At 40.8% G+C, this 13121-nt stretch overlaps 1 protein-coding gene across 1 annotated transcript in view; it reads right to left on the bottom strand.

The window, feature by feature from the left end:
- The window catches only part of TMEM2 (transmembrane protein 2), a 41103-nt gene extending 39795 nt beyond the window's left edge, over positions 1 to 1308 (bottom strand). The window contains exon 1 of the mRNA XM_008944215.1: positions 984 to 1308. Coding sequence (XP_008942463.1) covers positions 984 to 1308 — 325 coding nt within the window. The remainder of the gene's footprint in view (positions 1 to 983) is intronic.
- Positions 1309 to 13121: the final 11813 nt, after the last annotated feature.

The raw sequence follows: 13121 nt of genomic DNA, 5'->3' as shown, positions 1-13121 counted from the left end.
AGGAAAACTCAGTAACATCACCCAAGTGAAGAGATCACAAGCAAGACACCACCCGAAGTGTTCTGGTTAGATGTGTGCATTCATTCTGTACTGTCATCTGAAATCTTCAACTGACTGTCTAATTTGCTTAGCCTGTGTTGCACTGACTTTGGAAACTGAATCTTTTGAGTTACTATACCAGAAGCCACTGAAAGAGTCTATTACATAGCCACCAGTTTCAATTCAAACCCCTCTCTAGCTTTCAGAAATGCAACTTCCAAAAAAGGAAACAACAAAACAACCTGTCCTCCAGACTGTAATACCAACTTTTAGCAACTGCACCTCATAGCAGCTCCTAGCAGTAGAGGGACGTATACTGAGTGATCAGCAGTTAATCACAATACCTATTAATGCTTTATAACCACTGGCACATTTAGGAGGTTTCCAGAATGCCATAAAAGCTGCTCAGTTTTCTAAGATGAGGTGAAAAAAAAAAACAACAAAAACAAAAACAGAGCTACTAGATCAGAAAGGTTCCTGCCCAATTTGTATATAATCAAAGCAAACACAATGTTGGTATGAATTCTTGCAGATTTGATAATGTTTTTACTTCAACAGCCTTTTACCACCTTAGTTAGTTACTGTTAAACAGACAATTTCATTTTTTCTGCAATTTGTGAATGTATCAGCTTCTTCTGCAGACAAAAATAATTACTTATACAACATTCATGTCTCCTTCCTCTTCACCAGTAGTCTTTAGTTACTGCAACAGCTTTTTGCTTCCTGTAAGTAAACCAAATCGTTCACAGTAAAAACATAAAAATGACACCGATAAAAGAAAAAGAAGCTAATTTAGTCCCAAAAAACTGCTTTCTTCTTATTAAAATTGCAGCACGCGTCCTGTTTTTGCACTCAACTTTTAACACTAATCCTGACGGTGAATCACCAAATTACATTCACAGGGGCTGTGACTTCTAGGACGATTTTGTTTGCAAAGAACTTACCATCTGGAGCGTATTTTGAAGCTATTCCCAAAAAAATCCCCAGTGCAACAAAAAGTGAAAGGCTAGAAAAGGCGAAGCAAATGAGAGTATTTTTATGCCTGCTGGCTTCTGCCTGGCGGCGGTGCTGATCCACGGGTAGGGACGGGAGTGTTGTCCGGGCTTCCTGTCTTGCGGAGGTAAACTCGGCGGCAGCGTGGGTCTGCGAGGGCGGCGGAGGACGGAGTGGGGCAATTCTCCCTGGGACGTACCCCGAAGACCTGCAACCGTTCCCATTCTGAGGCCGGAGGAAGGCAGGGGAGCTCCCCCTGGCATCAGTGTCTTGCATGTTATAAAGTCACTGGAACATGCAAACACACACACAGAGGGAAAGAATATGAGACGGGCTTTCAGAAGACAGAGTACAATACATACAAGAAAACAAACAAGCAATTTTAAGCCACATGCCTTCTTAAGAGGGACAGACACTGAAACTGTGCCTATTGACAAAGTACCAGTCACTCAGTTGCTACTGGTCATTTGCCAAGGTGTAACAGCCTGAACCAATAGTATATACATCTCCCACAGAATTAAACTCAAAAGCACCTGGTATGGAAACAGTACAGCACAGACCATTTCTTCATAGTTCCACTAGGTATTTTTCACAGAGTGCTTTCACAGTTGACTTGTTTTATGTGATTAAGAAACAAGCTGAACAATGAGAAAGCTAGCAACCCCTTCTTTCCCACAGTTATGCAAAGAATGCCTAAATGTATTTCTTCTGCACGCAGAAGCTGAACAAATGCCTCATTGTTCTCCTTTATGAAACAGAAGCTGAAAGAGACAAGCCTTCATTCCATGCTAGAAACAGTAAAAAGTGTTTGAATTTAATCCATAAAAAACAAACCTTGTGTTTATATTCATGCTGGATGCAACTTGGTAAACACTTCTAATTAGCTGAGGCAAACAGATCCCACAAACTCTTAATTTACAGACAGCAGTATTTGGTTGCTAGTGAAGGTTCATCAAGAATGGTCCTGTAAGGAAGTCATCTGCACCTTGTCCAGCAAACCTCATGGTCTTGTTGCTGCGATGTCTGGGTTTGGACACAAATACTGGAAGCAATCGCTTGCTCCAGATTTCTGTACCTATCACCCAGAAGGGAGTGCTACTTCTGTCTCAGTTACTAGCACTGTTTTCATCTTTTTCTGAAGCAATGAGGAAAGCCCACCAAAACCATCACTGCCCAGCCCATCCCTGCCAGCAGTTCTAACCCACCCTGCTTTTCTGGTTGGGTCTAAGAGATGTGAAACTGCATTTGACCATCTTCTTAGGCTTTCTGGTCAACTTTGTTGTATTGTATGGAGTATTCATAAAGCTGGCATGATTTTTTATCTTTTTACTAACATTTCTTACAGACAGGATTTCTGGAGGAGGCTGTTTTAAGTTTCAGTTTACTAAAACCTAACTTGCTAAACTAAATCCTAACAGGGATTTGGGCATAACTCATGTGTCTTAAATCTCAAAATGACTTATGAAAACAAACCCCACCAATAACAGAAGAGCATAAAGACTGTCTTTCTCTTCCATTAACAAAGGGAGGTTCGAGCTATACTCTGAAGTGCCAGGCACACTGGTGAAGGAGGAACGTGACAACTGTTAATTTTATTCTGAGAAGTATCAAAGAAGTCTTTTGTCTCACACACTGCAAAATCTGATACTTCAGTGTTTCAAGGCAAAAGAGTTGTTATTATTTAACAGGCTAGATTACCCTTTCATGAGAGACAATGCATCTGCAGATGTAACCACAATGACAATAAATGCACTGAAACTTTAACTGGAGTAGCCATCCCAGAATGAAAAAACTATGCCAAGCCCTTCAGCAGTATTTCTCACACCTGTTCGTTGTAGCAAATTGATTTGCACCATTCTTTCTGTTCTTTAAGAAACTATTTCCCAAACCTAACCCTCTGCTCTCAAACTTAACTGCCCAGTGGGTTATAAGCACTGTGGAACAGCTTGTTTTCACCACATATGCTTTTACAGTGAACTAGTCATCTTTCAGCAGTGCAAACTCAATCATGTCTATAGTAAAAAAGTGGTGTTAAACACTGAGTAGAGAAGATTCTAAACTAATACAACAGAAGCTTATCAACTAATACAAAGGCAGTATTTATGTCTAGCTGAGACAAATACTGTACTGAAGTATCTTTTTTATTAAAAATGTAAAGAAATCTGATTCAGTATTGAGATCTTTTCATGCTTTGGACCCCCAGCTCCTCAAACTGAGTTACAAAGCTTTCAGATATGGCAATTATCTATCAGACTGACAAAATTACTACAGAATGTTCATTATGATGTGAAACAAAGAGCTCATAAGTTTGTTAACTGCTTAGCCATATCAACTAAACCTGAAATGGTTACACAAAACATAACTTTTACTAAATTTTACAATTTTGCCTACTAAGGCTTCTTAAAGTACGGCTAGCACTTTAAAGAAAAAAAGTCATTTATTGCAACCAACACCGGAAACACTTGTGTCATATTTCAAGCATATTTTGTTTTGTACAAAACGTTCTGCCTTGTTTACAAGCCTCATTTTGCAAACTGTCCACCCCACTTGAGCAAGCACAGGTGACCCCAAGAAAAGGAACTACAGAATCCCTGTCTTACCCATTACAAAATAAAAATAATGATACAAAACCATAAGGAGATACATAGCACCATCAAAAGTTTTACTATATATTTTTTCGTTACACAAGGACTAACTATTTCAGTATTTCCTTCCCCCTTCCTATGCTGTTTGAAATTCTCTAGCTGAAAAAAAGGGTCTTCTCTGTCCTGTACAGCAGCTACTGGCTTTTCCTTAAAATTAAGATGCATTGATAATCTGATTCAAATTACTGAATTAATTCTGCTCTGTGGAAGTCTTCAGATAGCACTACACAAATTCAAGTGTACTAATTGGCTATACAGCCAGTTACACGCTAGTGTGGTTACTGGATTGCACAAATGCACTTTGAGAAAAATGCAACGGTAATGGGGTGGGGGAAGAATATGTTTGAATGAGTTAGATAGCCTGTGTCCCTGCAAGCTCCCATGAACCTGTTTTTTTTTTTTATAGAACACTTTCTTTCTCCAGCCATGGTTTGCCATTTCTCTTTGGCACGTGCCTATGCTGTGTTCCATTGAGAAAAAAAAAAAAGGTAAAAAATATTGAGATCAAAGGCCCCAAGAGACCATTTGCAATTAAAACCACCACCAGAGACAACTGGGTCCTGTCACTAGACTCTCCTAAACTCACAGAAGCAGATGAACTCCTAAAGAAGCTTGTAACCTGGGCATCTCCTCCTGCTGGTGCAGTCCTAGGCAAGACCACCACCACTTGCACAATTGTACCACAGCATACCGAGTATGCAGTATTTTACTTTACAGCTTGTTTCAGAGTCATTTCAGTGAAAGTCAAGTTCTTGCACAACATAAGACCTTACCTAACAGAGTTATATGGAATTCAGTCTCTACAAATCTGTTACTTGCCATGCCATTCAAGCTGACTGCTATCTCAGTATTCCCAAATTTCTCACCCATCAGCCTTCAACAAGGTATTATGCAATATTTTCAGATCTGTTATTCACCACAGCTTTTAGTCAGGGCCACACGTAAGTATCTGCTTCCAACTCAACAGCACTAGATTCAGCTAGAGCATCTCAGATGCTTTGGCCCAGTATATACTCATTACCACCCATCTGCTGGAAGGCTGACCTATATGCTTGTCACTCTTGAAATTTCGAGTTGTGCTGCTCCACACAATCCAGATTACTACTTATAAACTCTTTTGCACAATGTATGCAAGCATTTCTCATCACATGAGCCAACTCAGCCTCAACTGGAAAAAAAAGGCTATGCTGCAGATCATTTAAGTGAAAAGAGTGGTTACCTGCAAGGCTGGCTCTGCCAACAGAGCATCTGAGCTGTGTGGACGGCAAACTCCAGCCGGCAGACAGCAATGAGCCACTCCATAGGCTGCAACATCTCCGGCTTCCTCATGTATCCCTTCACTACTTTTAACTTGTGCCACTACCACACGCTCATACAAGCCCACATTGTTCCACACCGGCAGAAACAAGAAACACATGCACTGTACAACCAAGGAATAACAGCTGAACCTCCTGAGACACGAGCGTGCACTCAGAAGCAAGCAGCATGCTTATCTGTTACTTGGTTAGGGGCTGGTTTCCTGGAAAAGAATCTGATGCTTTCACAAGGTAATTCAAAACATCAACTGACATCACCCAAAATGGGAGAAATATACCATATTCACACTTCTTTGCTGTCAAATACTGAGTGTAGCAAAACACATCAAACACACTAGAAACTCCCACATCCTCACACCGTCTTAGAATTTTGTAAATGCAGTACACCTACTTCCATACAGTGCAAATTAATGCTTATGCATAGTTCACAGTTCTTTAAAAATAAAAGAGAAATAGAAGAAACTCCACTTCTATTGCTCCAGGCTATCAAACACCACCAGCTGTAGTGCTGACCTATTACCACACCATTTGATCTCAGACTATATGATCACCATTTAGGAAAAGACTGAGGAAGGGTGGGGGAAAACCACAAACATGAAGAAAAATATTTCCCATGCAATACAATGCTACATTGGTTTCTGCTGCTTTCCTGGCGCAGGCATTTGTCTGGTAAGAGATCAAAGAGCAGTGAGAAGCCCAACAGAAAGGAAAGAAGATTTTTAATACTGACTTCTTGTCCGTAAGTGGCTGCAACTACTGAACAGAAAGTGGTGTAAAGCAAACTCCTCAAGTATGACACACACATCTTTACAAGCCTCCAAGCTGGTCAACTAGAATGGAGATACCAATTTCACAACAATGTTTCAAGTGTCTTAAAAGTCCCCAGACGAACAATCTTAAACCTACCATTGAGAAAAACAATTGTGCCGAGTAGAAACATGAGGTGCCCACATGCTTTCCTATTTAGTTCCACATTTTCTTCCACTGCCTTGTTTTGAAATTACACCTATTCACTATAATAATAGACAGCATGTTTGTGGGAACCTACTTTTTCCACCCAGTTGTGCAAATGCTGGAAAGTATCTGTGCATACCAAAAGAACACAGTTGACAATCACAGCGATGTTTATAACAGCCTGAAAAATCCCAGCTGACTTGAAAGTGTAAAAATTCTAGAAATCTTGCATCACACACACTGTCTGCTGCATGCCACTACTGAGTCTGCTCTATTGCCCAGCAGTTTCAGGGGAAACTCAGAGGACAAACAACAACAATCAATGAGAAAGAATTACAAACATACCAATTATAAAACTTTGTCTCAGATAAGTTATACTGCACCAGATTTTCTGAATTTCCTGTAGAGCAACCACTAATTTTTACTGAATTTTCTGGCACACAGAAAATGCACAGAATTGCATGATATGCAGCCACTGGAAACTATTTTAGCTGAGGTCCTCATTTCCTAAAAGAAGTCTTTCCAAAGTACCTCAGAACAAGCAACAGAACTGCAAGCATGCATAGTATATACAGTATGAGACAAGGTCTGTAGACAGAAGTAGTCTTCCTCAGCTGGCCCAATGAAAAATTTGAGCACACAAGACTCTCTCCAGGTAAAAAACAAATTTCAAACTTTTGTTTGAGTAGGGAAAATCTAATCACACATTTTTATGTAATAGGCAAAACAATTTAGTTATTATCTATGGATTAGAAAGGTTGTGGGGTGGAGGGGCAGGCAGGAAGCTGTGTAGGATGGTGAGAAGATTGCTTCCAAAGAGGAGACAGCTAATTTGTAATCTGTGGAATGTAAGTGTCTGCGGGAACATGTACGAAATTACAGCATGTCGAAGCAAAACCACTCTCAAGTTCATGGCTTACAGCACACAGGAGAAACATGAATTTACTTCCTAACTTTGGAAGGCATTTGGTAGATCTCTATTAGTGATAAGGCTGAAAGATCATAGGCAACGTGGTGTTCTGCACAAGAAAAATGGTCCCACTCTCTGACGACAACTGGGCTTTTGTTCTTCACCCACGTTTTGTGTGAATGAGCTCTGCAGCAGTCACTTGGTTTCACTTACAGAACTGTCTGGAAAGCATCTGATGCAGCAGATGAAATATTTATCTTCTCAGAAAGTTCATGTACAAAATTTAGAATTTTTCATAGTTCCTTTGCAGAGATGAGTCTTACCACAGAAACTGCACGGATGTGTTGGTCTTTTCCAATTCCTGGACACCAAACATTATCCTGCAAGCATTCGAGTGTTCTTAAGTGACCCCAAGACACTGCTATTCTCAGTCTGCTCCAACATGTTTATAACATCTTCAGATCTTGCCCACTAAACAAACATAAGCCAGAAGCCGCAGCATTGAACTGTGGCCTCTCTATCTAAATGACGTCTGACACTTCCAGTGACTTAATTTTTTTCCCCCTTTGTTTCTGACACAGTCATTTTTTATAAATCACTGGCAAGTTGGGAAATCTAGTCTGTCCTTCATTCATTGTTACATGAATGAATAACAACATATTCTGCTGGAAGACATTATTCAGAATCCATTTGTTTCTTTCCGTACAAGTGAATCAACCAATGACTTAAACACAGAGGATCCAAGAGCAAACACTGGGAAGTATGGCACATGTGCTGCAATAGGCAACATGAAGAGAGTAATTTTTACTTTCCCCTCTAGTTTTCAGAAATTAAAGATTTAATAACAGACGTAAGACATCACGAGTGGAAACTTGCATTCTAATAATGCATCTACACTAGATTCCTGTATGAATTGCAGCTTATTTGTGCCCCAAGCTTGTAAAATACCAAAAAAAAAAAAAAAAAAAAAGGTCACTAGCCTCATAGAGACACTGCATGGATTACTTTACAGAACATTTTGGTCTTCTTCAGCTCACCAATGCATCTGAGTCTATATCTGTTTAAGTCAACAGCTTCCACATGAAAGTAGGGGGTATGCAGCATTCACCTTCAAGAACCTGAAGATGATGGTAGGGGAAAAAAAATCTAAAAACAGGGAAAAACAAATTTAACTGCCTCTCATTTTGATGATAAGAAGTGGCAGCCACAGATATCTGCAGACTCTAGAAGCACACAAATGCCACCCAAACCAACTGCATCTCAGGAGTTTGCTGTGGAAAAATTTTCTGTGTAATGGTAACACACTTCAGAAAAATAAAATCCAGTGCTGGTATGTCCTGGTTCCGTGTAAAAAGGGGTACAGGGCAGGACCCACACGGAACAGAACTATGTACTCGCCTCTCCCCCCCGAGAGAGAGAGAGACACTTTGGAAAAAAATGAAGTATATTGTTTAACAAGGAACAGAAAATGAAAAAAGGAGGTAAGGAAAATAATATATACAAAGATTAGGGGAAAAAATACAAAAAAATAAAATATACAAAACCCTCAGAAATGGTTCCAGGGTCCCACGGAGTGAAAGGACAACTTCCCTCTCCGAGCTCCAAGGCAGGAGTGAAATTAGAAACCACTCCCTGCCTCTTGCGTGTGTGTGGGAAGGGGAGGGAATACAATGGTTCACCCCCACCCGGGGTCCTCCCAGTTGCTGGAATGTCACGCCCCCATTCCAAGCCTCAAACCACAACATGGTACTACTTGGAATCACTGATTAAACAAAGTTCTGGCCTGCAATCCATTAATCAAAAGGAGGAAGGTGAGAATAAATAACTTTTCTTCTCACTGAAACACAAAAACTCTCATAAATACATTAAAAGCATATAGAACAGTGCAGAATATAACAGGCGGTAGGGAGAAGAGTCAGATGCTATATTCAGCTTTGGATAACAGACTTAAGTATAAACACTCCATGAAACTCCTGAGTGTATTGATAGTATCACTTAATAATCCACAGGCTGTCATGTTTAAGTTTTATTTAAACCATGAATCAGGAGCATAACATGTTCTCTTCCACATCAGTATATGCATTTTTTCCATCTTCATCCTGGTTCTTTTTACTTTACCCGAGAAGAAAACCAGGATAAGCTCTCAAATTCTTTTTTTTTTTCAGTCCAAATCAAATGTCAGTCAATGATATGCCACTCCTTATTCTCCTTCCTTGAAAGATTGTCTCTGCAGCTTTTAGTTGTGGATCAGCCACAAAGAAAACAATACTGCTTGAGAAGCTCAATTGCTGCAGCTCCACCCACATTCTTTTGAAGTTTTCTTTAGCCAAGTTAAACGAGTTTGCATTAAAAGGTAATGAGGCCAAGAGCTCCAAATTACATTCACTGAGCAAAGAGCTGTGACATCAGCACTTCTTAGCTGTTTGAACCCCCAAACGATTCTTCATCTTGGAGACAGATGACTAAGAGAGAGGATATATGACACAGGTCCGTACAGTCAGAAGTAGTGCTGAGAAAGCAAATGACTGTTCATGTCTCTTCCAGGAAAAAAAAAAACAAAACACAACCAAAAAAAAAAAAAAAAAAAAAAAAAAAACAAAAAAAAAAACAACAAACCACCATAAAAAGGTTTCTGAACTCCACTCAGTACTGGATGCTATGGACTTCAAGAATTTACCTTTGAACGTTGTTGTTCAGCTGAGGAAATGAGCTGAGGACTGTTGCATAAACAATACTGCCTTGAGCTAGGAAGTTCTTGAACGGTAAGCTGTTAGAGGCTGGAAGCAGTAGTATCATTTGCTAGTATCTGTACCAGACATCCATTACTCATCACTGTCAGACATCGGGTAACTGTCTCGATGGACACTTGACTGTCTGATATGATGTGGCCATTATTCTACTATGCTTAAAGATCTCATTCAATTTCTTCTGCCTCCACTTTTCCAAAATCACATCCTCCTTTAAGGGCCAAATCCCCACTCAGAGCAGCCACTGCAACTGTCCATTATCAACACAGAATACATAGCTGATGGCTTAAATATAATGTGCCAGACTGACATACAGTAGCTGAAAGACAGGAACAGTTTTCATTTTGCTGTAAGAATGGTGGCCTCCACCACAAGGGCAGGGCACATTCCAGCTGAAGCTGCGAGAGCACAAAGCTGTAAAAGTAACAGTCTTGTGAAAAGTTTCTACAGCTGAGCTAATGCAGAATAACCTGGCCATACCTCTGAATGCCAGCATCCTTTAGGGTTCTAAGGTATGACTGGAGTCACAGAACTACACAAGAGCCTGGTGAATGATGTACAGCGATTTAGCTTACAGGACATAAAACTCTCATACAATTTTGGAAAATATTTTCCACAGTTTCCCTTTTATAATAATCATAAAGGGCATATTTGATATGTCTCAAAACACAAGCAAGTCTTCAGAAAGTCCAACAAAGCCTCCTAATCCACCATTAAGTATGCATTCGGCTCAGCTGGTCACTGCATTCATATTTTGGATTACTGTGGTAAATTCCTTTCTAGGAAAATCCAAGCACTTTGCACCCAGCAGCCCAGCTTTGCAATACCCTGCCAGGTACAGCCAATCATTTTACATGACTACAGCACTCTTCCCTCTTCCTTCACCTCCCGCCCCCACCTTCTTAATCCCACATGCCTAAAAGAGGAGAGCAACTAGTATGGGCCCTTCTGTTAACCTACCTCACAGCAAAGGAATAAAAAGTTACAGGTTCTCAAGTATGTATTCTTCAATGTCTTCAGTATTTCCTTCCCACATTGGCAAGCCACTCTTCTCGAGGTCTTTCTTCAAGGTATACAGTTTTCTACTCCTTCTGCATCTCCTTTCTTAGTATTATTATTCCAAAAAGGTATTTTTTTGGATTTCTACACCCACATCTAAAATTAATTCCCGCTTGTCTTGCCAAAACCACCTCCATTAAATCAGTAGTTAAATCCTTTTCAGTAAAAATAAGCTGAAAATGGATCAAGTCTAATCATTAATTGATTCTGAACAAGAAACTGATTTCCAATACAGGTTTAAATCACATTTTGATGTATACTTCAGGTGATTTTACAGAACTGCCTTTCTAATGCAAAGAATGAACATTACTGATGCACTTCTGTGCTCCTATCATACAATTTTTTAATACGCAGAGAATGAGATTTACTAGATTATCATTGACATTCCCACTAATTTCTGTCAGCAGTTTTAAAATCATTGGCGCAAGCACGCAGAAGGTGAAAAATGGAGTTGTCCCATGCACTGCAGGACAAACTTCCTTGCAGAGACACACGATGACGTGGCTGGCCAGCGGAGGAGCAGTGCAGGGGTAGGACTGGTGTACCTCCACCGCTGTGAAGGCTGCACCCTCAGCCTCCAGCAAACACTGGTGAACAGGTTCCCCCTCTTCCCAGCTCTCTTCTCCTCCCCATCTCCCCTCCAGCTCTCGTACAAGCCAGAACAAAGAGGAGGTGGAGCTCTGGTGCCAGCGCAGAAGGTGGTCTGCGCCTTCCCAGGAATAAAGCAGCAACGTAACTACCTCAACACAGAACTATATCCTTGACATTTCTAATACTCATCCTTCTTTCCTCAGGTGCAAGACAAATAATGAACTGTAGACCACTGCTCATTTTGTGCAGACAAGACTTCCACACCAAGAAACTGAACTGACTTCAAAATGCACAAAAATAGTATGCTAAAACTGCTTATTAAAGATTTTTCTGCAATGTGCTGGATCCATGAAAAAGGAAGTTAATGACTGTGCTTGGTATTAAAAGCAAATTAGTAAGTTATCTGTAATTAAAGAACATTTCTAGCCCAGATCGGCCAAGGTATGTAGGCATATGTTTGCATCTTTAGCAATAAGAATGTTGTTTTCAATTATTTAAATCAGACTGAAAAGCACCTGTCCCACTGCACCCTATAACTCCTCAAAGAAATAAAACCTCCTAATTGCCTTCCAAGTACAAGCTACTCAAACGCGTATCAACAGAAATTTAAAAAATAAAAAATTAAAATCCAGTTGTAAAACAACCAATGATGCCCCACATTTGTTTTTAAAGCTTCTAGAATTAATAGAGCTCCTTGAGCTGTACCTATTTTTATACTCACACCTTAAGAGAAAAACCAACCTTTTTTGTTCTGCTCTCCCATCCTCTGGGTTGACAGCTTGGAAGAAATGTCAACTGTGCCACCATGACTCTTCCAGTCATGGGACCAGTTGCAGCTGGGAAGCCTTAACTGTTTTTTTTACAGGGCCTGCTTTAAACAACAGTTTTCCCACACTGGGGTCACCACCCTCTACTGCTTAGTTTCTCTACCAATTAGGAACAAGTCTGATAACAGGTTAAAAGCTTCCAGCCAACTCTCACCACCTCCTCCCCACAAAATATTACAGGGATTAAGTGTCAATGTTAATTAAAAAACACCACAGTCCACCACAGAAAAAAACCACTGATTCACATCCCAAAACAGCACACGGCACAGGTACAGTTCAGATTAGATGGTAAATTTCGGAGCACGCTTCCGCACTCTCACTTCAGCAGGGACCTCGCCTCCTGCGGACTTCCTCCCCCAGCGCCCCCCTTTTTTCTCCCGAATCCCTTTGTAGCTGAGGGGACATCACTTGTGCTTTACATAAAACCGTAACTCTCCTGGACATTTTGCCTAGCTTGAGTCCCTGTCATATGCTCTGCTGGATGCTGTACCAGTAGGGAGACAGAAAGAGGAGCAAACCCAACAGACCTGACCTGGAGAAGATTCCACATTAGTGGCAAGCAGGGAACGAGCAGACAAAGCACCTCCGAGAGCTATGGACTCCCAGGAACAAAGATGACCCTCCCCTCCTCCTTGCTGCTATCCCCGGGCCATTGCACACCAGTAACACATATAAACCCTTACAAACCTTTTCCGGTGACTCATCAAAACTTGACTGATGCCACCCAAAAAAACTGATGTACTGCTTTATCTTTCTTGTTGCATTGCTTTTTTGTCAAGCCCCAGACCCTAATTTGTTCCTATAATTATTCGTGAGTATAGAATCTTTTCCCTTTCCAAGAATCTGTGCCACTAATTCACACATGGAATAGAAACAAGGATAGCGCGTCCCCAGCACACACACCTCAATTAAGCTGCGATGCAACACAATGGGCTCATTGCCTATACCCTCTTTCAGGAGAGGGACTGAGAGGTACCACTCCGACTCCGCTTCTCCCACGCCTCGGGGCAAGGCGGAGGGTGACCGGGCTCAGCAAAGGC

This window comes from Merops nubicus, unplaced genomic scaffold, assembly GCF_000691845.1.
Source record: "Merops nubicus isolate BGI_N331 unplaced genomic scaffold, ASM69184v1 scaffold3887, whole genome shotgun sequence".
Taxonomy (NCBI): Eukaryota; Metazoa; Chordata; class Aves; order Coraciiformes; family Meropidae; genus Merops; species Merops nubicus.
This window is presented reverse-complemented; position numbering and strand designations above follow the sequence as displayed.